The sequence below is a fragment of the Phascolarctos cinereus genome, unplaced genomic scaffold, assembly GCF_003287225.1.
Source record: "Phascolarctos cinereus isolate Bilbo 61053 unplaced genomic scaffold, phaCin_HiC Scaffold_1;HRSCAF=81, whole genome shotgun sequence".
Classification (NCBI taxonomy): Eukaryota; Metazoa; Chordata; class Mammalia; order Diprotodontia; family Phascolarctidae; genus Phascolarctos; species Phascolarctos cinereus.
This window is the reverse complement of record NW_027555514.1, coordinates 105,010,950-105,038,859: the sequence shown is the minus strand read 5'-3', so window position 1 is coordinate 105,038,859 and position 27,910 is coordinate 105,010,950. Positions and strand designations below refer to the sequence as shown.

General features: G+C 38.9%; 1 protein-coding gene across 2 annotated transcripts in view; it reads right to left on the bottom strand.

The window, feature by feature from the left end:
- ATP6V0A4 (ATPase H+ transporting V0 subunit a4) overlaps nucleotides 1–27,910 on the bottom strand; it is a 75,754-nt gene that overhangs the window by 31,186 nt on the left and 16,658 nt on the right. For both annotated transcript variants that reach the window (XM_020998123.2, XM_020998122.2), the window contains exons 2-9: nucleotides 24,632–24,765; nucleotides 21,095–21,173; nucleotides 18,107–18,201; nucleotides 15,325–15,450; nucleotides 12,682–12,776; nucleotides 10,268–10,394; nucleotides 2,769–2,851; nucleotides 1,340–1,433 (exon numbers count right to left, since the gene is read on the bottom strand). In XM_020998123.2, coding sequence (XP_020853782.1) covers nucleotides 1,340–1,433; nucleotides 2,769–2,851; nucleotides 10,268–10,394; nucleotides 12,682–12,776; nucleotides 15,325–15,450; nucleotides 18,107–18,201; nucleotides 21,095–21,173; nucleotides 24,632–24,748 — 816 coding nt within the window. In that variant the 5' untranslated portion in view covers nucleotides 24,749–24,765. The remainder of the gene's footprint in view (nucleotides 1–1,339; nucleotides 1,434–2,768; nucleotides 2,852–10,267; nucleotides 10,395–12,681; nucleotides 12,777–15,324; nucleotides 15,451–18,106; nucleotides 18,202–21,094; nucleotides 21,174–24,631; nucleotides 24,766–27,910) is intronic.

Sequence of the window (27,910 nt, the reverse complement as noted above, 5' to 3'; positions counted from 1 at the left end):
GTGACCCTGTCACTTAACCCTGTTTGCCTCAGTTTCCTCATCTGTAAAAGGAGCTAGAGAAGGAAATGGCAAACCAGTCTAGTATCTTTGCCAAGAAAATCCAAAATGGGGTCATGAAGAGTTGGAGATGACTGAACAACAATATTCTATATTTGATTCTTAGACAGCATAAGTAGTTAATAAGGAAAATTGATGGCCACCTTTTGAGAGAACTTCGACTCCCAAATGCTATCTGAATCAGGAAGGAGCCTCAGACACAAAGGTTTCACTAGATTTCATCCTCATTGTGTGCAGAAAGACAGCCAGAAAACCTAGGATTTAGTCTCAGGTCAATACTGGGTAAGTTATTTCACCTCTTGGCCAGTTTCCTTTCAATGAAGAAGGAAAACGCACACAGGAAGTCTAAGGTACTTCCCGGCCTACAAATTCTAGAATTGTGGGATTGGCTGTTTTGTGGACATATCTGGAATTTAAGAGGATTAAGGAGCTTCTGTCTTTGGGCTGATACACAGGCCCTCAAACCACCAAGTGATGATGGAGTAAATTCCGAGTATTGGTACATGATTGTCTTTTGGTTACATCTCACGTTATATTTGAACCTTGATCTCCTCAGTCAAATTTCAAGTGAGGCCCTAAAAATAATAGCTGACATGTTTATATAGTACTTTACAACTTACAAAGTGTGTTCACATACCTTATCTCTGCAAATCTTATTATTCCCATTTTACAGATAGGGAAAATGAGATTCAGAGTTGTTAACTCAACAAAGAGAAAGAGTCAAAGACTTCAACCCAGGACTTAAGACTCCAAATTGAACACGATTTCTAGTATACCACAGGGCCTCCTTTTGGACACTATATACCACCTGGTCATAGCAAAAGTGAAACAGAGAACCACAGGACCGTGGGTGTAGAGCTTAAAGGGACCTTAGGGACCGTTGAGTCCAATGCTATTATTTTACAGATGAGGAAAATGAGGCATACAGAGGTTAAGAGTCTTACCAAGGGTCACTAAGCTAATGATAATAGCTATTTACATAGCATTTTAACATTTGCCAAGTGCTTTACAAATATTATCTTATCTGAAGTTCACAACAACTCTAGGAGGTGGGTATCATTATTATCCCCATTTGTGACAAGATTTGAACCCAGGTCTTCCTGACTCCCAGTCCAGTGGTCTATCCCCCGTACCCCCTGGTTGTCTACAGAGGATCTGAAGTGGTATTTGGCTCAGCACTCTACCCACTATTTCACACTGCCTTTGCTGTGAACCTCACTCCAAAGAGGTTCCTGAGAATCATCACAATTACCCCCCTTAGAAAAAAAAAATTCTTACTTACAGTATGTAAATCCTCCAGCCTCACATTGACATTGGCCAACATTTCTCTTCGCTCAGCAGCCACTTCAGGGCAAGGATAAACAGAGGCCCTAAACCTGTGTGCCAAAAGATATTCCATGTAACATTACTGAAGACATCCTGGAGAACTTCTACCATATTTTCAAAGTTATTCATATGTTTTTCAGTCATGTTCCATTCTTCATGACCCCATTTGGGATTTTCTTGGCAGAGATAGTGGAGTGGTTTGCCATTTCCTTATCTAGCTCTTTTTACAGATGAAGAAACTGAGGCAAACAGGGTTAAGTGACTTGCCTAGGGTCACACAGCTAGTAAGTGTCTGAGGTCAGATTTCAACTCAGAAAGATGAGTCTTCCTGACTCCAGGCCTGACACTCTCTCCACTGAGTCACCATATTTCAAAAGAATTTAGCAATTTTTAAGTGGCTCAGCCTTGGGGTATGAATGATCTCCTAGAGCAAAAACAATTTCTTGGTAACTAGGAAACAAGTCCTAGGCCAAGGATTTCCTATTTCACTCATTATAATTGGGAATCACCACTGGAATTCTAGCTCACAAATGGCCTGCTTTCAAACCACAAAACCTCTGAGCAAATTAAGCAGCGAGGCTGCAGGAGAGACTTGCCCCACGGGGGATGGGGAGCAGAATTTCATAATCAGTCCTTTTAGGTCTGACTCTGTATGACTAGGAATTGAACAGAACCTACTTCTGTAGAGACAGAGTCAAAGAAGAAATGCAAATTAGTCCATTTTCCTTCCATCTGGCACACTGGTTATGAATAGACCTCTTTATACAAGCTATCCAGAGGATCGATGATTTCAAGGAGCTCTATGAACTTGGATGGGAAAAAAAATTACATCTTTATTTCAACATAACTGAGTTTTCTTTGAAAGGGTCTATAGGGCTCACCAGATGTAAAAGGGATCCACAAGAAACCAGTGGCTTATGGGGCAGCTAGGTGGCACAGTGGATAGAGCACCAGCCCTGAAGTCAGAAGGACCTGAGTTCAAATGCAGCCTCAGACCAAACACTTGTCACTTATTAGCTGTGTGACCCTGGGCAAGTCACTTAACCCCAACTGCCTAAAAACTAAAAAAAAAAAAAAAAAGGAAAAAAAAAAGAAACCGATGGCTTAGAACCTGGTGATACATTTGGAGGGGAGAAGAAACTGTTTTGAACCACCTGTGGATTTTGTTTATCTGGACACCCCCGAGACTGATTGCCACAATATAATTAATTAAGAACTGGCTGTATTGACAGTGCGCCCTAAGAAGTGGGGATGAATGGTCACCAGAAAACCCTAGTAGTCCTTAAAATCTCAGTGCCATAAAATGTACTCTTTGCCCCCAAGCCTCTCCAATTAATGTCGACACAGACTCTGGATAGAAATAGCCATTCCCATGCTCTTCTTACCCCTCACAAATCTTGATGACTTTCTTTTTGAGTTGATCCCCTTGATAAAATATGACAAATATGTTCTTTTTCAGCTCTTCTTTCTGAAAGATCAGCACAGAATTTTTATTAGTTTTTGGTTTTATTTTTATTAAAAATCTTTTGTCGTAGCAAACATTGCAATATTTCCCCTTCCAGAGGACTATCCCTTATAAAAAGAGGAAAAATAGTTCAGCAAAACTAGCCAACACATCAACCATGTCTAAAACATATGTAGAGCGATCCCTTTGCCATTGAAATGTGGTGTATTTTACATGAAACTAAGGAAAAAGAAGAAAATCCTTTGAGACGTTTCCTTGAAAGCAGAATTTGTTATTATAAATATAATTTGTTATAACCTTAAGGACCATCAACAAATAAATCTTCAAATATAAAAACCACACTGGTAGTCCCTGACCCAGTCTTGCAAAACAGAGACAGCCTGGAATTTTAAAAATCATCTGTTCTAATGACAGCAAATGTAAGCTTATCCAAAATGTTTTCTTCACTGTCCATAAATCATCAACTTTTGCTTGAGTTACATGATACAGTGAATAATAATAATGAATAACAACAACAATAGTAACCAGCATTGAGGCAGTTGCAGGGATTGTGCTGATCAGCCTGGCATTATTGCTCATTTAGAAGTTGCTGATGGTAATTCATGACAGAAGAGAATTTGCTAAACTTGAAAAGGAGGAAACGAATGCAAAGTGGGACACGGCGAGCATCCAGTTTACAAGAGTGTAGGAACAACTGTGGTCAGCTGTAAGCATGAGGGCAAACAAACACGTTCATGCAAGTCCACAACACTGTCTTCAGGGGCAGTTTTTATAGTCCAGTAAGTTAGCTCGAGGGCAATACCAAAGTAGTTTTAGTAACTCATTACGTGTATGTGTTTCCTATTCGGGTTAGGAAAATGTACAGTCAGTATAGGGTTTTCTTTGGGTTTTTTGGTGGGCTTTGTTGTTGTTGTTGTTGTTGTTGTTGTTTTGCGAATAATCAGTGCCAAGAAAACTTGAGACAGGACCTCGATCCTAGTCAGCTGAGGTCACATTGTGCCTTTTTGACCTTTTCCCTCCTGAGCTTTTCATATCCAGGTCTTTAGGAAACATAAGCTACTGCTAAGAATACTTTGAGAGGGAAATGGTTAAGATAATCAGCACAATGAAGTCTATCCATTAAGTATTAAATGGAATTTTAGCTTCACAAAAACATCAGGGCTTGAGTTTGCAAATATGTTGAATCCGAAAGAATTGCTTAGCTATTAGCTTAATTAGAAAAATTGCTTTTAAACTTATTTCATTGAGATTTGTCTGTGAGGCACCTCTGATTGATTACATCACTGTAACTTGAGCAAGTTGAGAATTAAATGCATAAAATGTTTTTTAAATATTTGATTAATATTGGCCTACTGTCTACTGGAGGACTAAAAAATGTGGAATGAATCAAGAGTATCAGGAAAGAGAAAAATAGCTTTTAAAAAAAATCTGTGTGCTGTTTTCAAGAGTTACTGGTTTAAAACGTACACGGTAACAGCAATATTGTTCGATGAAGAATTGTAAATAGGGCAGCTAGGTGGTGCGGTAGCTAGAGCTCTGGCCCTGGAGTCAAGACGACCTGAGTTCCAATCTTGCCTTAGATACTTGACAATAGCTGTGCGACCGTGGGTAAGTCACTTAACCCTGATTGCCTCACCCCCCCCAAAAAAAATTGTAAATGACTGAGCTATTCTCAGCAATACAGTGATCCAAGGCAATCCCAAAGGACTAATGATAAAGCATACTACCTGTTTCCAGAAAAAGAGCTGATATTGTTTGAATACAGACTGAAGCATGCTATTTTTCACTTTTTTTTCTTTTATTTGAATCTTCTTGTACAAAATGACTAATATGGAAATGTTTTACATAATTGCACCTATATCTGGTTGCTTACCATCTAAGGGAGGAGGGGGAAGGAAGATATAGAACTTGGAACTCAGAACTTTATACATGCTTTTAATTTTTTTTTTAATTTACTGATAAAAAAAAGTTACTGGTGCATAGTAACTTTGATGCCTTTATTTGTAAATTCAAGCCAGGATGTATAATACTGCAAACTATCCTGCCGAACAGTCCTAGAAAAATATCATTTACATAAAGGCCTTAATTCATGTGGTATCTGCTGACTGGGAAATTTTAATTTAAAATGCTTTTATTTTATTTTATTTTATTTTATTTGAAAAGCCTGGTGCTTTTGGTCACCATTTCTAATCTTTTAATGTATTTGATTATCATTTTTTGTAAAATTTTGTATTGACACTTTTCTTTTGCTACCTGAGCTTAAATTCTACCTTTTCAGCAAACACAGGAGGTTTTACTGTGATGCTTTCCTCTCTTATTTTCAACAAGTGCCATAACAAAGCATTGTACATTTGCCTCTGGCCATTTGAATTGCCCATCTTGTTCCCTATTAGTCACATTCTTGTTTTGAGGACCTTTTTGTTTTAACAGTTGTCCACTTTTTACAATGCTATTGAAGTTATTTATTGAATAAAAATGTCTAAAATACCCCCACAAAAATAATTTATATATTTATTTATATGGTATATTTATATAGTACTTTGTTTGCAAAGCACTTTACAAATATGTCACATTTTATCCTTAAAACAACCCTGGAAAATAGGACTTATAATTGTCCCCATTTTACAGATAAGGAAACAGAAATTAAGCGACTTGTCCATCTGAATTCTATTTACTGAATGACGCAGCTGCCGCCAGGCAAGAGTTGGAGATTTATGGATAGAGAGCAGGACTTAGCGTCAGTAAGACCAAACTTCAGATCTAGCCTCTGGCTCTTAGTAGATATGATCCTGTGCAAGTCATTTAATCTCAGTCTACAGCAAGTTTCCTCATCAGTAAAGTGGAGATAATAATCACCCCTACCTCCCAGGGTGGTGGTGAGGATAAAAAGGAGAAATTTGTAAAGCACATTGCAAACCTTAAAGTGCAATTACTAAAGCATTATTATCAATTGCTAGCTAGTAATCATCATCATCATCATCATTATTAATTGCTCATATAGCACTAAATCACAGGATCATAGAATTCTCTAGTTAAACTCTATAATTATTTCAGATTAGTAAAGAGTGGACCAAATTGATTAAAGGGCTTGCCTGAGGCACACAAGTACTAAGTAGCATTGAGTCAAGTCCCTTCTGTGTTCCTCTGACTTTCTGATCCATTTCTTTTCCAGCTGGCTGATCAAACAGAGAAAAGAAATTCTAACTGCGAAGGTCAAGATAGTTTTATATCCCCACTAACTTTATTATACAGGTCCCCATAAAATAGCAAATTTTAGCTTCAGATTTGCTCTCTGTTCCAAGTCCCAACTCTTTCCAATGCCTTCCACTGAAGTAGAGAAAGGGTACCATGGTTGAGTTCAACTCAACCATTGAGCCCCCAGCATTTAAGGGAGGGGAAGGAGGGAAAGTGGCATTGGAGAAATCCCTTTGTCATTGAAATGTGGTGTGTTTTACATGAAACTAAGGAAAAAAGAGAAAGTCCTTTGAGCCACTTTTCTTGAGACCAAATTTTTTTTGTTATTATAATTTATTACAACCTTGAGTACCATAAACAAATAAAATCTTCAAATATGAAAACCACAACCAAAGGCTCTTAAATGAAATCATTACCTCCTGTATATTTATATAGTCTGTAGTAGAAGGAGCTCGAGACTTGGGAGTTAGAAGAGCTTGGCTTCCTGACTAATGCTACCTACTACAAATGGGTCTATTTGCTCCTCTGTAAAATGAGAAGGTTGGATTAGTTGATTTCTAGGATCCCTTCCAAATAAAAATCTATAATTCTATAGTTAACATAAGTACATAATTTATTGACTTTACATAGAATTCATTCTATTTATTTTATGTCCGCACTTTGAGTATATCTAGAATATGTTCCACATTGGGGTAGTCAACGTTTAAGTAGTTGTCAGAAGCTTCACTGTGTATCATTTCCTAGGTCTTTTCCCATTTCTTTGTTGTCTTCACATTTGTCATTTCCTATGTCACCATAACATCCATTACATTATAGACACTTTGACCTTCACCCAGCTGTTGGATAGTAGGTCTTTCTTTCTTTCTTTCTTTCTTTCTTTCTTTCTTTCTTTCTTTCTCTTCTTTTGTTCCTACTAAAAGGGACATTAGAGGCAGCTAGGTGACACAATAGATAGAGTGCCTCAGTTTCTTCAGCTGTAAAACGAGGGTAATAATAGCACCTACTTCACTAGCTGTGTGACCCTGGGCAAGTCACTTAACCCCGATTGTCTCACTAAAAAACAAAAACAACCTCCCCCCAAAATAATAATAATAATACCTACTTCACAGGGTTGTGAGGATAAAATGAGGTATTATTTGTAAAGAGCTTTAAAAACCTTAAAGTGTTACATAAATGCTTGCTATTATTATTAGAGGTCATCTGGTCCAACTCCATTTTACATAAGAGGAAACAGAGACTTCTAAAGTAACACATGTAATAATTGACTATCAAAAGCATATTCTGGATAGTCTATTGGAATACATTTTGTAACTCATATAATTCCGTATTGCTTTCCAAAATTGCCATAAAAACTCACAACTTCACCAGCTGTGCAGTAGTATATTTCATTGCTGCAGGTAACCTATTTTTGCTCTTTATGCTCTTATACCCCAGACATAAAACCAGTCTAAATCATTTTAAAAACCTTGCTTTAAGATTTTCTGTTCTTTTAGAGAATATAAGATTTTTTCAAAAACCAGTTCGGGAAAGCAGAAAAGCGAGGTTAGTAAATCTCTTGTGAGAGATTGGCAAAGACAGATCAAGAAACTAAGGTAACAAATTCCTCCTACACCCGAAAGAGTTTTGAGTAGGAATTTCCCTTCCCTAGGCTTCCTTAACAATTCAACAAACATTAAATAGAAATTAACTCTTTACTTGCCAAATGCCAGGAGCTTAAATTTTGTTCTATTGAATTGTTGAATTGGGGACAAGGCACAAGCTGTAAGTAGATAGGAAATCTCCAGGTTCTCCTGATCTGACCACTAATGACCAGGAGATGCTTACTCTCCCTCCACCCACTCACTAAAATTGTGTTACTTCTATGATTTTTGCCTTTTCTTCTCTCACTCCAAGGCTTGCTTTAGGAATGCAAATGAATATCTTTAGATGCGAAAGAAGAGCATATCTAGTTGAATTACAATGAACTTGCAGTAAAATCCTAGATCTTTTTTTCACATGACCAAGTAGATACCACAGTTCTCAGGTAGATAATCCACAATTCTCCATTTTGCAATCTGATTTTTAAAAAGCTTATTTACTTTTTTTTTAACTGGACTTGTGATTTCATTGGCTTAGGAATCTCCCAATGAAAAAACTCCTTTTATCAAAGCAGATCAGCAACTTCTCTGCACGCAATGAATAGTTTTAGAGAGTTGGAGGAGAGAGAGAAGAGGGAGAGCCTAAAATCTTAAATAATTTATCCATGGTCACAGAGCATGTGTCACAGGCAGGATTCCAGGTCTTTCTGACTCCTGGGGCCAGATCTCTGACCCCTGTTACCCTGCTCTTCAAGTTTATATTTAACCGTATTAAATTTCATCTTATAAGATTCTGTCTGAAGAACTTTTTGGATCCTGAAACCCAATATACTAAACATTTCTCTTAGTTTTCTGTCATTCGTATCCACTGCACTAAATGGCACAGTAAATAGAGTGTTAGGCTTGGAGTCAGGAAGACCTGAGTGCAAATCCAGCCTTAGACACTTACTAGCTGTGTGACCCTGGGCAAGTTATGTAACCCTTGTTTGCTTCAGTTTTCCCCAAAATATAAAATGGGGATAATAATGGGGTTGTTGTGAGGATCAAATGAGATATTTCTAAAGCATTTTGCAAACCTCAAAGTGCTATATAAACAGTAGGTATTACTATTAAGTATGCCACCCATGCCTTCATCTAAGATAGATATAAAATATTAAACAGCATAAAGCCAACATAGATAAAAAGAGCCAATATTTATAGCACTTTAAGATTTGCAAAGGTCAGATTTCAATTCAGGTCTTCCTAACTCCAGGTCCAGGGCTCTACCCACTGAGCAAATTCGTTATGAGAAAGTGAGGGGAAGAAATATAATGGAAAATGTGACCAAAAAGTTTAATACTCACTTTTGGGAAGAAGATAGAGAATCAATAAGGAAAGAAGGAAAGATAAAATTGTCCAACAGCAGCAAAGACCCATCTGAAGCTATGCACCATAAATTTGTAATAGGTAAAATCCACTTACTTTCCTGACTGGCACCAGGACTGCTTAGCAGTTCTGGAGCAGGAGTGGAGAAATCAGATGGTGCAGGTTGCCCAAGCATGAGGATTTCAGACTGGGAACAGCAGAAGGTCAGGAAACGAGGAATTTCAGGTTAGTAACTGGTGTAACATTTTGGGTTTGGTGGGTCAAAACTGGGTATTACCTGGTACAACAATACAGGGGTGGTTGCGAGGTCAAGGCTGAGTATGTAGTCAAATGTAAGGGGGTGAAACTGAGAACAGGTCCTGTAACCAGCTGTCATTGCAAAGATAAAGAGTGAATTTAGCATAAATGAAAGAGAAAAGAGGATGGGAGGCCATGCTGGGATGATGGAATTTTCAAAGTTGTCAATCTTGGCAATGGCTTAACTCTAAAAGATGGTTTAGTCTAAGGTGTAACATGGCATTGTGACATAACATAATAATATTATATTTTTATAACACTATATATAATAACATGCTCTAATATATAATGGATATAATATTGATATAATAAAAACAATAGCAAATACATAATAATAATAATAACTAGCATTTATATAAGGCTTGCAAAGCTTCACAAATAACTCATTTTCTCCTCACAACAGCCTTGGAAGGTAGGTGCTATTTTTATCATCACCATTTTACAGATGAGAAGAAGTTACTTAAACAACTTGTCCGGGGTTACACCTGTGTCTTATTTCCTATTCATCCTTATATAGCACTTGCTTTGCATATATTTGTTTGCCTGTTGTTTCCCTCATTAGATTGTAAGCTCCTTGAGGTCCAGAGCTGTCTTTGCTTCTTTTTGTATCCTAAGTGCTTAGTACAGTGCCTGGCATATAGTAGGTAATTAATAAATTGGAGGTTGGATTTGAACTTCCTGATTCTAAGTATAGCACTAAAACTCATAGATGTTATCTCTGACACCTGATAACAGTTTTTCAAGTTTTAGGTTTGACATTTTTGGGTTTTTTTGAGAAACTTGAATAAATTTCTTCTAAAGACTTAAAAGGAACTAAAATTATGAAGAGATGGCAAATTCACAGGAGCAGCATCTACTTTAGAAAAAAAAATGTTAGAAAAACAAATATTGGCTCTCTTGACATATAAACCCAGTGTTTTAGGAGAAGGACGACCTTTCGATGAGGAGTGTGAGATGATGGGCCGGAACAGCCCAAGAAACCCACCGTGATGGGATCCTCAAGGAGGGTGTCCATTTCAGTGTACTTCAGATAGATGTTTCCTCTGCAAACTCGCCATAGAAGACGCTCAAAGGGGGCCATCCTCTCCCGGTTAATGACACCGGCTGTGAACCTGAGTAATAAGTTATAAGAAGAAAACTTTCCGAAGTCACTTAAATATGCTGTAACAGCCAAGCAAGTATGGGGGAGACAGAGAGAGATGTAATATCTATGTGCAGGAAACAGTTGATGAGATGAGAATACTCATGAAGTCATGAAAACACTGATGCATAGCTCCCATTTCCTACCTGTGACCACCTTGGGCAAAACGTTTAGCCTCTTTGACGTTCACTTTCCTCATCTATAAAATGGAGGAAATAATATTTCCACAACCTGCTAAAAGTCTTAATGAAGTGGGTTGTTTGGAAAGAAAATATTTTGTAAATTAAAAAGTTCTATATAATGGAAATATTTTACTTAATTGCACATATATAACCAATATCTGATTGCTTACTATCTTGTGGAGGGGAGAAGGGAGGGAGGGAGGGTTTTGGAACTCCAAACTTTAAAAAAATGTTAAAAATAGTTTTATCACATAATTGGGGGAAAATAAAATATATATTAAAAAAAGTTCTATGTAAGCATGAGTTATTATGACATATGCACGCAAATTTATTTATCTACATACATGCATATGTATATGCATGTGTGTATATTACTGGGCTATTTTGTGACCCAAGAAAGTAAATGAGCTTCATAAGACTTTAGTATACCCATCCGTAAAATGGGAACAGTCAATTTTGCAAAACTTTCAGGGAAACTCATATTCTTGAGACGTCACATTCTCCAAAACCTCTAGTTCCCTTCTATTCCTAGAATTCTTCTCACATTCTAAGAAGACTGGCAAAAATATTTACCTGTTTTAGCAACCAAACACTCACTTCTAACGAAAATTATGATCACGGGTCATCCCAGTATATGTTTTTGAGAATAATTCACACCCTAAAATGACTCAGGTGAGCAAACGTGTTTATGTCCTACCCTTTGTCTACCTGAACATACCAAATGGTCTCTGTCACAAACCTTCATAAAATTTCACTTCACGTTAAAATGATTGCACGCATTCATGGGCCAGTTCTGAATTTGTGCTGCTGCCCTTCGATAACTTGTTCCATTTGGCATTTGAAAAAATCTATTGTTACCAAAAGGTGAGACGTAATCAGCATGTGGAATAATGTTTGCCATCCCCACCCTTAAACCCACTGCAAAAAGTGTCATAACACGTTTGGCATCCATAGTATACTTGACCCAATGCCTAGCACACAGTAGGCTCTTCATAAATGTCGACTGACAGATTGATGCCAACAAGCATTCTTGCTGAGCAATCGACATCCAAAACTGGATGTGCCTCATATGGAAACATTCGATATTTCAGAAATACGGAAAAATAAAGAATAAAAGCAGGGTCAGATTCAGGTCCTTACAGGCCCTCAGCCTTCCTGTTCTATAATAAGTCCTTGGGTAGATGCACTATAACTCATCAAAAAGGTGTCCCAAAAGTCTTAATGAATGTTTCTGTTATTAAAAGCTTAAAAGAAGAATAGCTAGAACTCAACTTACAAATATTAATTCACAGCCCTGGTGCTATTATTGTCCCCATTTTACAGATAAGGAAAACTGAGGCAGTCAGAGAGGTTAAGTGTCTTGTTAATCAGCTAGTTAGTATCTGAGGTCACATTTGAACTCAAGTCTTCATGACTCTAGATATACTGCCCTCTATCCACTGGGCCACCTACCAGCCTCTGTGCTAGGACTTTTAGTATATCCTTAAATATACAAGGTCTGGACTGTGATTTTTATCAGGACAAAAAAACTCCCTCCCCAGATGCAGATCACCAACTCTTCGCCCGGGGCACTGAGAAGTTAGTTAAATGAGTTGTCTACCACTCAAAAGCTAGGATGGGTGGGAAGTGGGAGCAGGTTCCAGGTCATCCAGACTGCATGACCTGCCGTCTCTCCACCACTCCAGGCTGCTTCTTATCCACAACTCTGTGGAAGAAGAGATACTGGTTGCAGTTTATTATCCCCATTTTACAGATGAGGCAACGGAAACAAAGTTTAAGTGACTTGCCCAAGGTTGTACAAGGTGGTAAGCGAGCACCTAAACAAAGGTTGAAGCCCAGGGATCATGACTTTCGAATCCAGCATTTCTACCCCTGTCTCTCGACCAAGTAACAGCCTCTTTTCTCTCACTTGTTTCTTCACTATATGATAGCTTTTATTTCCCTATCTGATTCTCCCTCTGGGAATATACATTAAGGACATGACTATAAAAAGAGAATTTTATTCACCCCAGCTTATAAAGAAAGCAGAATTAAAGGTGTTGAGGACAGGAGAGTGGATAGAGGCAACATACTAACCCCAATTTCCCAGCCACTGCTGAAGGGACGCTCCTCAGCTCCAAGAGGCCAGAGGTGTCTTCACTCAAGAAATCATCATTTAAGCTGCTTTCAGTCTGAAAGTCAAAACACAATCCACTGAATTTACATATTTTAAAATGACCTGAAAGGCAGCATCTCTTGCCTGTTTTGAAAGGTAGTAATAATTAAAGCATCAAACTGCTGTGTTGTTTGCTGTCTTAGGAAGCATTTCCCCATTTTTTCCTAACAAAAACCCCTCTGAGGGGAAGGACTCCAAACATCACACCCTCTTATGCCTGTTGCTTTTACGAAACATTGTTTTGTTCCTGCTCCCTCAGATGCCAACACGTTTCAGCTGGGCTAGTTTGACAGAGATAATGTTCTAGTCTTGAAACAACACAAATAATAATAGCTAACAATTATATAGCACTTACTATGTGTCAGGCACAGTGCTAAGCCTTTTACAATCATCTTATTTGGTCCTCACAACAACCCTGGGGGGCAGATGCTATTTTACAGATGAGGAAACTGAGGCAACAACCAGGTTAAGTGACTTTCCCAGGGTCACAGAGGTAGTAAGTAATCTGAGGCCTGATTTGAACTCAGGTTATCCTAACTCCAGCCCTAGCCCTCTGTCCACTGTACCTGCTTGCATAAGGCTGCCTCATATAATATCCAGAGCTAGAATTTAGAGTCAGGATAATAGTTAGAACTTCAACATGGTAGATGAATTTGGAGTCAAAGGACATGAATTCAAATCCAGATCTGTGTAGCCTTGGGAAAATCACCAAAGCTCTCTGGACCTCAGTTTCCTCATTTGTAAAATGAGGGGGTTGGGCTCTAAAATCCAAGATATTAATATCCTCTTCTTGCCACTATGTAAAATCACTTAGACTAAAGTGGGAATAGTATTCTTACTGTTACGATGCTGACTCTTCCAATAGATGGGCGAGTCACTTAACCCCCTGGGCCTCAGCTCCTTTAAAATGAGGGGGTTGTGCCAGGTGGACTCTGAGCTGCCTTATTGCTCTAGGATCTAGGATCTGATCATTGTAGGTTTTTTATTTTTATTTTTCCACACAATACCTTGTACATCTTAGCTACTTAATAAACATTTGTCTAACTGAATTTATTGCATCGTGTTAACTTTTTTTTTTTGTAACAGAAAAGCAACACAAAATGTAAACTCTTATCTGTGGTGTTTTTTAAGTAATTAAAAAAGTAATTTAAAGGGTGGTCATTTTAAGTCAGGGCAGCTAGATGGCACCATAGTGCATAGAGTGCTGGGCCTGAATCTTCCTGAGTTCAAATCTGACCTCAGATACTAGCTGTGTGTGACCTTGGGCAAGTCATTTAACCCTGTTTACCTTAGTTTCCTCGTCTTTAAAAGGAGTTGGAGAAGGAAATGACAAACTGCTCGTGTCTTTGCTAAGAAAACCCCAAATGGGGTCATGGAGAATCTGAAATGACTTGACAATAACACTTTTAAGTCAATTAAACCATTCGTTCCATTTAAAATTGAAGTTTTCAACATGCAAACCCAATATCTATGACACAAAGCACAAGCAAGTGAAGGGCACAGGATGACAGCTAGAAGGTCTCTTACAGTCCTATCCCTTCATTTTTACAGATGAGGAAACTGAGGTTTCACAGAGTGGTTCAATGACTTGCCCAAAGTCACACAGGAAGTAACAAAGGTAAGATCTGAACTCAGGTCTTTGGACATCATATATTCAGTGCTCATTCCCACTCTACCATCCAAAATGAAAAGAAAGTACTTTAGAAACTAAATAGAAGGCAGAATGTTTATGCTGTATTTCCCAGCAACACCTATCTTTGCTTGTCCCTCCATTCCTACCCTCAAATCTATTTTTTTATGATGGTTTTTTTCTATTTCTCCCCTAGATTTGTCTCCATGGGCTTCATAATCTTGTCATTTCTTCCAGTAAAACATGGATATAAAATATTAGCCAGCAGGGGGAAGTACAGGTACCACAAATTTTCCCTCTGTGATGTTACTCTGAGCTGGGTTTCTTTGTTTTTGGTTTTGTGGGTTGTTGTTGTTGGGTTTTTTGTTTCTGGGGGGGGGGTTTAGGAAAATAGAATAACATATTTTTCTCTTGTTTTCCTGTTCCCTGGGGCTTTTTTTTTCCATTTTTCTCTTTCCTCCCTAGTTTTTTTTCCTTTTTCTTTTTTTAATTTATATTTGACTCTACTACTATATGTAATTTTTAAAACTGTTCCTTTTGCTACTTCTTTCCACAAAAAAAAAAAGAAAAGAAAAGAAAGAAAAACTTTCCCACTAAGAATTGAATCCAAGCTTATGGTCCCAGGTGACCCACCTTGCCCCCAAGGTATGTTTGTAAGTGTCTAGCACACACACAGAGTTCCACTCCATTCCACTCCTGATAGACCCTCTGTCCTCCATCTCACCTTTCCTGGGCGCATTCCATCAGGCCAAGAAAAGGTAATCTTATCACCATTCAATGCTGCTCCTGTTTCCCCAGTTGACCCCCCCACCTCCTTGTCTCATCAGTCTGAAATATAACAAGAATGATTTATTCTTATTCTAAAACAAATTAGTGTCCCAAATGGAAAAGTTTGGGCTCTCATCCCTCTAAGCACTCCAGCTCAAATCATCACCTCAAAGAAGTCTTGAGTTTTCTTCAGGAGATATTTGAGCTCTGTCAGTTGCAGGAAGTTGGTTCTCAGAGCCTGCTGGTTCTGATTGGCTTCTTGCAGCTCTCCCTCCAGCTTTTCCAGAATGATCTTAGAAAGAAAAAGAAAGGGGAAACCACTTTACTCTAGACACTCTTAGTAGAAATAACAAGTTAAGAACCTCAGAGAACTAGAGGACAAAGCCACATCCCTCAAGTCAAGTCCAATTCTTTGTGACTCCTTTTGGGGTTTTCTTGGCAAAGATACTGGAGTGCTTTGCCATTTCCTTCTTCAATTTGTTTTACAGATGAGGAAACTGAGGCAAACAGGATCAAATGACTTGCTCAAGGTCATATTGCTAGTGTCTGGGGCCAGACTTTATCTCAGGAAGAAGAGTCTTCCTGACTCCAGACCTGGTACTCTATCTACTGTGCCACCTAGCTGCCCTTAGGGAGGCTCTTAATACCAGGCAAATGGCTTTATTTCAAGATTTGAACAGCAAAGGATGATTTAGCCTAGATTTGATTACAATATTTCAAACTATACTAATACTTTTAGGAGTGTGTGTGTGTGTGTGTGTGTGTGTGTGTGTGTGTGTATAAACAAACATTTTTATTGGACCTCAACTGTAGGCTCCTACTGAGAAACTCCTTCTGCACAATTTATAATCACGAAAGTCATTTGGGGCAGTGAGAGGTTAAGTGACTTGGAGGTCAAACCTCCAGCCTGTATCAGATTCAGAACTTGAACCCAGTTCCTCCTTTGAAGGAGTTGCTTTCTTGCTCACTATTCACTAAATTACACTTTTCCATATAAAACTGAAACTAAGAATTGGGAATAACTCAACATAAAATCGACCAACAATCCAGTAGAAAGTTCAAATGTAGAAATATGATGCCCATTTGCATCTATGCTGAATTACACAAAGTAAATTCCAGGAGATGGTCTTCCACCATTCACAGACCCCCTACTCTCATGCCAGTCACAAACCCAAAGATCCATAACAACAGTTCACTATGGCACTACGTAGAATACTCATTTGATTAATCATTATCTTCATTTTAAAGAAGAAGAAACAGGAGAAGTAAAGCCCAGAGCTGTAAATCTAGGGGAAGAATTTTATTCCAGTTCTCCTGGCTCCAGGTTCAGAGATCTAACCCCTACATTACATCACCTAAATTAATTCTCAGAAAATTAGGAATTGCCTCATCTGGTACAGCACAGCTAGTCAGTGAATCTATCAATATTTATTAAGGGGCTACTATGACCAGGCACTATGCTAAGTGCTGGGGATACCAAAAAAAAAAAGAAAGAAAAAAGGCAAAAGACAGTACCTGCCCTCAAGGAGCTCACAATCTAACAGAGAGGACAACAAGTAAACAAACTTATACAAACAAGCTACATACAAGATAAATAGGAAATAATTAAAAGGAAGAAGGTGATATAATTAAAAGAAAGAAGGCACTAGAATTCAGAAGGGTTGGGAAGTCTTCCTATAGAAGGTGGGATTTTGGTGGAACTTAGAGGAAGCCAGGGAAGCCAACAGGCAGAGGAGGGAAAGTGTTCAGGCCTGGGAGACAGCTGGAGAAAATGCCCAGAGTTAAGAGATGGAGTGTCTTGTTTGTGAATAGCAAGTAGGATAGCATCATTGAATGAATGAGTAAGTGTGGGAAAGTAAGATATAAAAAGACCGGAAGGGCAGGAAGGGACTAAGTTATGAAGGGCTTTGAACAGCAGCCAAACAGAGGATTTTGCATTTGATCCTGGAGGCAACAGGGACAAAGTGAAATTGATTGAGTGGGGCAGGGCTGGGGGACAGGAAGGTGACATGATGAAACTTTGGTGGCTGAATGAAGGATGGATTGGAGCAAGGAGAGATTTGACAGGCAGTCCCACCACAAGCTGTTGCAATAGTTGAATAGATGGCTGGATCTTATTGACCCTAAAGGTCAATATTTTTACCTAGGGCAAGTACTGAGGAATGTACCCTGGGGATACAGACTGAGGAAGGAAGATATGACAGCACAAGGGGAGAAAGATCAAACACTGTCAAATATTAGTCTTCCTATCCTCATGTGGTCTTGCCATAAGCTCACTGTGCATGGAAACTCTACCCTCTTGAATCTATTCCACTCCGTCTCAGTTGGAGCTAAGCTTCATCCTTCCCATTGCCTAGCTCTCTTCCTGACGCCAAGGCCACCAGCTTTGGCAGCAGGAGTCAGAACAATCTCAAGCACAAAGCAAAGGGTCTCTCCTTTACTTCCTTCATTGTAGCTCTCCCATTCTCCTTAAGATACCAACTCAGAACCCTCCAGTGGGAGACTGTCAAAGGCCACAATGTCTCCCTTCTCCACTCCTCCCTTCATTATTTCTCCAAACTCATTACCCTCGTCCTAAACCATACATCAATGAAATTAATCTGCTTTCCTTTCCCATCTTGGGGGGAAGGAGGGGAGTGAAGGAGAGTTCATCTAATATGGATGCAATCAATATGCGAGATCATATACTGGCTCTAGGGTCAGAGAATCTGGGTTCAAATCCTACCTTTGATATTTACTACTGATGTGGCCCTTGGGCAAGTCACAACCTACTTGAGTCTCAGTTTCCTTATCTGTAAAAGGACTAGGTGGCCTCCTGCCAGTCCCTCAACTAAAATCCACCTGCCAAATTTCCTCAGCACCTTCGGTAAATGAGGCATTATCAGCCCAGTTATCAAGGCTCTAGGGGACAGATGCCTTTTACTGATGACAGTATGGCCTTAACATACCTCAAGGTCAATCATTTCCCTAGGCAGAGGTGTCTGTGGAGATTTCTCAGGAATTTGGATCACAATCTCCTCTTTCATCTCATCTTCTAGAAAACCTAATAAGGAAAAAACACATCACACAAGCTAGTCTAAATGACCATTTCCTTGATCCAGAAAGCTATCTTGTTTCTCTATACCTGGGAAACTGGTTTAGGAACATTTCCAACATGAGAGGTGTTCTCCAGAAATCCCAAGCCTCTTCCTCTTCTACTACCACCACCCCAGCCCATGAAATTTGTCTAGACCAGCTCACCTGGCCTGCTCAGCCCATCACTGCTTCTGAGAAACACCCACCACACACACAAACACACACAAACACACACCCACACCCACACACACACCCCCTCCTTTTCTTTTCTCTAGACTGGGTAGTCTAAGGATGTTGCCAATGAGAACATCTTTGTGGGGTTGAGTTCTCATAAACAGCTTATTTCATCTCTTTCTGTGGCTCCTGACCCCAAGTCTGGCCAATCATAATAAAGAAGATGGTTCAATTAATCAATCAACAAACATTTATTTTTATAGTGCTTACTATGTGCTGGGAACTGTGCTAAGAGATGAGGATACAGGGAAAAGCAAACCCAATCCCTGCCCTCAAGAAGACTGCATTCTAATGGAGGACACAACATATAAATAACTAAGCACACATAAGATGTATACAGAATAAATGGAGGGTAAACTAATTGGGGAAGGCACTAATGACTGGGGAAACTGGGCAAGATGAACTAAGTCTTAAAGGAAGGCCACAGAAACTGTGATCAGACCAACTAAAACTATGGCACTTGCTGAACAGAAGAATCATCTTAGGAGCGCACAAGGTTTCTATGTTATTTCAAGACATCTATGCGGTACGGTGGATAGAGAGCTAGACCTGGAATTAGGAAGAGTTTAAATTTGGCCTCAGACTCTAACTGTGTCACACTGGACAAGCCACTTAACCTTTGTTTGCCTCAATTTCTTCATCTGTAAAATGGGGATAATAATTACAACTACCTCCCCCAGTATTATTGTGAGGATCAAACGAGATAATAATTGTAAAGTTATGTAAACTGTTAAATAGTATTGTTTTCTAGCTGGTTACCATGCTGGCACAAACAGATGCCAGATAAAGGGTTTCACGTTGTGGTCATGGGTCCCAGATAGGGAGTTCCCTCATTCTTATTCCCAACCTCTTCTCTACCATCCTTCATTGCCTAGGCAAGTCCTTTCACTTCATTATAACAGCCAGGGAAATGCTCAGAAATGGAAATGGAGCCAGAGCTACATCACAGTGTTTTCATTAACCAAAGCAACGTAAGACATCAGATAGTCAACTAGCATTTATCAAGCACTTACTATATGCCAAGCAATCTTCAAAAAGGCAAAAAACAAAATAATTTCCAATTTTGTTGCCTCTCCCGTTAGATTGTGAGCCCCTTGAAGGTAGGAACTGTCTTTTGCCTCTTTTTGTATACCCAGAGTTCAACTCAACACCTGGAACATTGTAAGTGCTTAATAAATGTTTATTAATAGATTGAATTTCAGGCCCCTAAATTCTTCCTAAGTTTAAAGAACATAAGGAATAAAGAAATGAGATGTCAATGGAGAATGGAATAGAAACTAGTTAGAATCTTCTTCCTCTTACTTTCAACTCAAGGACTGTACAGTACAGAAATTCAATTCAACAAGCATATATTGAATGTCTATAATGTGCCAGGCACTAGATTTAGTTCTAGGAATAAAAGATAAAAATGAAACATTCCCCATTCTCAAGGTACTTACATTTTTGGTGGAGGGGAAGGTATCATATACATAGGAAATTAAATATAAAATTATATAAAGTAATTTCCAGGAGGGGCAATCAGAAGAGATTAATCTACAATAGGGTTCTTAACCTTTTTTGTTTCATCAGCCCCGTTGGCAACCTGGTTAAACCTATGGACTCCATAATAATGTTTGCTGTATTTTCTTTTTTCATTCATAGTTAAAGGAAATGCTGATCTTCAGTTAGAGGTTAGTGAAAATAAAGATGTAATTTTGTTCCTACCCAAGGACCTCTTCCCCAAAATCTAAGGGGTCCATAAGCCCCAGGTTAAGAATCCGTAAAAAATAGCACTTGAGTCAGCTTTGGTGGAAGCTAGGAATTCTATGAACATGTCCATTGCTTCTATTTGGGGAGTATTAAACCTTGAAATCTTGCATCCAGTTTTGGTGACGGCATTGCAAAGAAGATATTTTTTAAAAGCCAGAAAATATAGTGTTGGCAATGAGTTGTTTCAGTCATGTTTGACTCACCACAACCCCATTTGCAGTTTAAAGACCTAAAATGATGCAAAGGGTGAAGAGAACTAGGACTTCTTAGTTTAGAAAGATGGAGGCAAAGATGGAATATGATAGAAGGAAGAGTATAGATTTAAGGAAAACACTGATTTGCTCACCAAAACATATAACCCCCTTTATATAACACAACTAATGGTGTCCACTTATAGGAAAGTGTTTTAAAATGCTCTGAGGTATGTGATGCTATTTCTATTTTACAGATGAAGAAACTGAGGTTGATAGAGGTTAAATCAAGGAGTAAGCGTGAGGGTTAGAATTTGAACCTAGAACCCCTTACTCTAAGATCTATGCTTTTTCTTCCTCATACCACCTCTAATCTCATTTGGAAAAAGTGACAATGGCTGAAATTGGAAACAAGCCCAAGAATGATTTTAATAAATTCAGACAATGATTGATTCATAATGGGTTCATTGAGGCAAGTTTGATGTATTCATGATTGATCCTGCAACAAGAGTAGAGAAGTTTTATTTATTCTATAAACTGAACTTCGTGTGAATGTCAGAGGACAGCCTGATCGTGTCTGACAATTGCGTTGTTCTGTTGTTAGCAGTGTATGAGCTCCCTTTTGTACCTGTTTCTTGGCCTACCTACCAAAGAACTCTCTCAGACGTTAGTAGGACACAGACTTACGGAGTATTCTCTCCAAGGACTCACACCTTCGGACTTCATTCACAAATTTTCGTTGAAAGCTGTTCACATTTGCATTTAGCTAAAAAAAAAAAAAGAAAAAGAAAAAAGAATACATCAGTAATGTCCGCTGTCATCTTCTGCTCTTTTGTTCATTCTTTTTCTTCCTTTTGAAATACTCTAAGAAAATTACATGGGATAGGTATGTGATGGGCACACCTTGACGCCTTCCACACTCCTCACGAGGACTTCCACCTGCCCCAAATCTAACAAAGAGTTAAATGTCTCACTTCCAAGGGTTCCTTATCTGTGGCTCCATTTGCTGACCAATTGAGCCCCTACCATGCTCAGTAAAATAGAAAACCACCAAGACTCAGATGGCCCAGGCATGACCTTGATCATAGAGAGAAGGGGGGAAAGAAAGGAGACTGAACACAACTACTAAGGGATAACTTAAAATTCCACTACAATGAGAACATGAAGGCCAAAAAGTGGGAAGAATACATATTTATGACAGCGTACACTAATATAAAGATTGAAGGTTTGCAAAGTGCTTTACATTTGTTACTGCATTTGATCCTAACAGCAATCCTGTCAGTCAGTCAATAAGCATTTATTAAGCACCTACTATGTGCCAGGTAGTGTCCTAAGCACTGGGGATACAAAGAAAGGCAAAAGACAGTTACTACCCTCAAGGAGCTCACAGTCTAATGGGGGAGACAACATGAAAAATCACTATGCACTAACAAGCTATATACAGGATAAACAGGAAGTAATCATAGGTATTCTCTTAATCCCCATCCCTCCATCTGAATCTCAGACGTCATCTCCATGTCAGAAAAAGCCTTATTCCTCAATCCTTGGTCTAGATTTCAGTCTTGGGCATTATCATCGCTGTTGGCTGACATGGAAGTAGTGTGAACAAAGAAGTTGCTCTACGAGCTAGGATAAACTAGGTTGGAGTACACACTCTGACACATATTCGCTTTGTAACCATAGGCGATTCATGTAAACTCTCCTTGCCCCAGTCAATTCTCTCAGCCTGACTATAGTAATATAATGTTTGACAAACCCAAAGATCCAGGCTTTCAGGGCAAGAACTCATTATCTGACAAAAATTGCTGGGGAAACTGGAAAGCAACTTTGGCAGGAACTAGGCATTGACCAGCATTTCACATTGTATACCACAATAAGGTCAAAGTGGGCACGTGATTTAGACATAAAGGGGGATATCAAATCAGGGGAGCATGGGAAGAATTACCTGTCAGATCTATTGATAAAGGAAGGGTTTATGACCAAAAAAAAAAGATAAAGAAGATCATGGGAGGTAAGATTGATTATTTTTATTACATTAAATTAAAAGGTTTCTTCACAAACAAAACCGAATGCAGCCAAAATGAGAAAGAAAGCAAAAAGCTGGGGAGAAATTTGTTAAAAAAAAAAATTCTCTTATAAAGGCCTCATTTCTCAAACGTATAAGGAACTGAGCCAAATTTATAAAAATTCAAGCCATCTCCCAACTGATAAATAGTCAAAATGATATCTCCATCCTACAAATGAGAAAACTGAGGGTTAGGGATTTTAATTAAGTGCCTTCCTATGTTCAGCATATAAGAACTAGCACCAGTAAGAGCTAGCATTTGTATGCTTTAAGGTTGGTAAAGAACTTTTACAAATATTATCTCATCAGATCCTCACAGCAACCATAGGAGGTAGATGCTATTATTATCCCCATTTTACAGATGAAGAAACTGAGGTAGACAGGGGTTAAGTGACTTGCTCAGGTCATCCAGATAGTAAAGTGTCTGAGGCAGGATTTGAACTCATGGCCTCCTGATTCCAGGATCAGCACTCTATTATGTCATCTAACCACCTAGGTAAGTAGTTTAGATTCAGTGAACCATTATACTAATCAAATTATTTTTCTTTGTTTTCTTGTTTTTGTTTTTTTTTTGTATTTGGGTTCTTCAAGCATAGCCATTTTTATTTATAATTGGTGGAGGCTTTCCTTATGGTGTGCTAAATTAGCTGAGACTCCTAACTAGAGATCAAATTTTAACTGTGTGGGTAAGTAATTAAGATTCAGTGACCCATTATACTAATTATATCTATAGGGATCAAATTATTGAACTAAGTCAAAGTTTCCCAAAAATGCCAGTCAGGAAAAAACAGAATATTGTAATATGGGGCACTTTTACATCTGGAGGTATTTCATAAAGGGCGAGATTGAACCCTGACAGCTGTGTGGCTGTGGGCAGGCATTTAGGGTTTTCCCTCATCAATAAAATGGGTTAATAATACATGTAAAACCTTAAAGTTTGACATAAGTGTGAGCAACTATTATTACCTACTATTAGCTCTTAACTTCATTCCTCACTCATTCCTGCAAGTGAAAAAAAAATTCTAGAAAAGGGAAAATGAGGGTCCAGAAAATGATTTTCAAGATTCCAAATTGTTATCTGTCACAACCAGAACTAGAACCCAAGACTTCTGATTCCCAAGTCACTGTTCATTCTACTACATTTCGTTTTCCCTTCCTATGCCAACTATGTTGACTGTTTACCTTCAAGAAATTGTGATGGAGCCAGGAAACGTAGCTTTCAGTCCTAGCTCCGCCACATCAGTTTCCTCATCCCTAAGATAAGGCAGGCAGGTATCACAGAAAGAACATTGGATCTGGCGTCAGCAAGGACCTAGGTTCAAATTCCACGTAAAACCTACTATAGGGAAATCACTTACCATTCTTGGGATTCAGCCTTATCATCCATAAAATGGGAATAAAAATAACTGCATTACATATCTCATAGGGACCTTTATAAGGATAAAATGAAATAATAAATATGAAATGATTATTGATAGACATTGCTGTCTATGATACTCACCAACAGAGACATCTTAAAATCAAATTAATTACATGCTCAGAATCTTAATTAAGTTTAAGTAAAGACAAAGATTTCCTAAAAGCTTATATAGTCTTTACCTACAGAGAGAAAAAAAGAAACAATTTCAGATTTATAACTGCCAGAAAGAGAGGAATTTACAATTGCCAAAAGGAGAAAAAGTAAAGATTTACTTTTCATAGACACACTTGTAAGATTTACAGTAGACTGAGAGGAAGGTGGTTTAGATTTCAAAAGATAACTGAAGAAAAATCACGGCAGATCAAGTTGTAAAATTAATAAATACTGATGGGGTAGTCTGGGAATTACGAACCCCAGTGACTCTTGTAAAAATTCTTTTATCCCCAACCAGTTTCTTTTCTCAGTAGACATAGTTAGGAGTCTCAGCTAATTTAGCACACCATAAGGAAAGCCTCCACCAATAATAAATAAAAATGGCTATGCCTGAAGAACCCAAATATAAAAAAAACAAAAACAAAAAAACAAAGAAAAAAACCCCTCTTACAATGTAATTCACAGGGATGGCAGGAGGAAACTACTTTGTAAATCTTAAGATGCTATATAAAAACCAAAATGATTAGCAGAGTAACTAATTCTCCGGTCCCCACCCCACTATGACTCCAAATAACATTGTACCTACATCTTTAAACTGAACCAATCCCAGTTCGCCAAGTTCGGCTACACAACAGTATGCAGCTTCCGCCTGCAGAAACAGCTGGGACAACCGCATCTCCTCGCTCCGAAATATGGACACCATGCTGGCTCAGTCTTGTTCTGAAAGAGGAGGTAGGAAACTCATTATTAAAGTGGTGGATGCGTTACCATAAAAACTTTAAGAGGGCACTGGGATTTCAGATAAATTCAAGCAATAGAACAAATTTAGATGAGGTATATACAATTAGAGGCATAAAACGGTTGAATTTTAGAGCTAGAAAGGACTCCATAATCTCAACTTTATGAATGAGAAAAGTAAGGCTCCATAGAGATGACACGAGATGACAGCCAGACCCAGAGCTTTCTGCCTTGACTTATGCTGCCTCTAAAAAGGACTTTCTGACTTAGCTTCTGCCTACTCCACACGTATCTTGTATGTACCTATGTTGTATCCCCAATTAGAACATAAGCCCCTTGAGAAGAGGGACTGTTTTTACTCTTCTTTATATCCACAGCACTTAGTCCAGTGCCTAGGACATTGGAAGAGCTTAATAAATGCTTGTTGGTTGCTAATTTGCTTTCGGGCTGGCGCTGGACATCAACAGTCGCCACTGAGTATGACAAGATTAACAAAGTTAACACTTCACTACCAATTCTGCTCAGTCTCCACAAAAACACTGCATGAAAGCCATTTGGGATGGGTAGGTATCTTTCCTGCTCTTAAAATAAATCCAGAAAAGGAATTTCACAAGCCTCCTTTAAGTATCTAAAAACACAGTCTCTAATGACACAATATCTAATAGCACAATGTGTCAACAAGCATTTGAACAACACTTAAAATAGATACATTCAAGATTTATACAGAGTAGATGGAATATAATGTTAGAGAAGAAGGCTATACAGGTAAGCCCTCTAACACAAGGTGGTCTTTAAATTGAGTCTGGAAGGAAGTCAGAAAAACAGAAGTGGAGGTGAGGAGGAAAAATAAAAAACAAAACAAACAAGTGGTTTTGCCTCTCAGGTAGACAGGGAAAAGAACTCACCCAGGGAGTAAGAGCAGGTTATGCTGGGAGGGTGCAGGCATGGCATGCCCCCTAATTTCTTAACTTTAGAACAAAATCCTTCCTATAGCTCTGCCGTTGTTACTATAAGTGAAAGATTCCTAGCAGACAAGGAGGGACTTGGCCATTCCTCAGCCCTAGAACAGAAAACCTTGGGAGGCCTTGACCCCCCCCCCCAGCCTTTGGCTACTCCCACACCCAGCTGTCCCTAAGTTCCAATATCCAAGTCAAGTCAATAAGCATTGACGAAGCACTTACTATTTTCCAGGCACTGTGCTATGCTCTGGGGGTATAATAGCAATAACAATAATTCAATAAGTGAATGAATGAATAAATAAATAACACCTATATAGAACTTACTATGCGCCAGGCACTGTACTAAGCACTTTACAATTATTATCTCATTTGATCCTCCCAACAACCCTGGCAGAGAGCTGCTATTATTATCCCCATTTTACAGATAGGAAGATTAGGGCAAGCAAAGGTTAAGTGAGTGTCCAGGATCACTCCAATGTATTCTGTGCATATGTAGATTGTTTGTACAGAATCGTTTTTGCATCGTGCTTCCCTCATTAGAGTGTGAGCTCCTTGAGGGTAGGGACTGCTTTTAAAGCTGGATGGCACAGTGGATACAGCAGAGCGGCCTGGAGTCAGAAAGACCTGAGTTCAGATGTGGCCTTAGACACTTGACAATTACAAGCTGTGTGACCCTGGGCAAGAAATTTAACCCTCATTGCCTCATGCAAAACAAACAAACAAAAAGTCATTTTTAAAAATTTGATTCTGGAGTGATTCAGGAGCCATTGTAGTTTATTGAATGGGGGGTCATATGATCAGAATTGTGCTTTAGAAATAACATATTAATAGCTGAATGGAAGATGGGATTGAAGTGGGGAGAATGTTGAGGCAGGGAGACCAAGGCTATGGAAATAGTTAGGGCTTGAGATGGTGATGGTAGGGTGCAGTTCCTAAGATTTCAGCATGTTCCATTATCCCAAACCTCTTCTGCATTAGATGCAAATGTATAGGCTTTCCTTTTCCTAGTCAAATTCATCATCCCCTGGGCTGCTATGATCCTCTCCCTCTTTAAATTATCTTGTATATCTTCATTTGTGTTAAATTGTGGAAACTGTTTTGATTTCAGTTTTCTTGTACCATTAGATCGGAAGCTCCTTAAAGGTAGGGACTGTCTTTTGTTCTTTTTGTATCCTCAGGGGTTAGCTCAGCGCCCAGGAAAGAGTAAGTGCTTAATACACGCTTATTGACTTGACTTAGATGTTGGAACTTAGGGACAGCTGGGTGTAAGAGTGGCCAAAGGCATTGAATAAATGTTTATTGATTCACTGATTATCCCTAGCACATAGTACACAATGCCTTATAGGCAGCAGACACAAGTTCATATTTTTACCAGAAAAGTCTTCCTTATGCACAGACCTAATCATTCTGCTAAAACTTATTGCTTACCATATAAAGTATAAGCTGTTTTGCCTGGCCTTCACACACATACACACACACACACACACACACACACACACACACACACATACACACAAACTTCAATCAACCTGGAGTGCTCTTATCTCCCAAACATCTGGTGCTTTTCTCCCTCAGTGGCTTTTGGCTCACATTATTCCTTTTACATGGGCTCTTCCCTGCTCTTCTCTCTGATAAATTCCTACCCAAAGGAAGTGGGTAGAGAGAGGAAGGATATTATATTTAGGCATTTTTTGTTGTTCAATCATTTCAATTTTGTCCAACTCTTTGGATCCCCATTTGGGGTTTTTTGGGCAAAGATGCTGAAGTGGTTGGTCGTTGCCTTCTCCACTTTGTACAGATGAGGAAACCGAAGCAAACAGGGTTAAGTGACTTGCCCAGAGTCACACAGCTAGTAAACGACTGAGGTCACATTTGAACTCAGGTCTTCCTGACTCCAGGCTCTATCCATCGCAAACCATTCCAGTATCTTTGCCAAGAAAACCCCAAACGGGATCAGGAAGAGTCGGACATGCCTGAAACAAATGAATGACAACAACAATAAGAATTTAGCAGCTATATCCATATCCCAAGTCTTGCAGAGAAAGCAAAAGCCCCCTTCCTTCTCCCTTTCCCCAACATTGTGACTAGGGGCTCTGTCCCTAATCACCTGCCCCTCGGTCTTTTTCCCTTGGCAATGTAAGTGGCAAAGATAACCTGGAGGTGTTTTG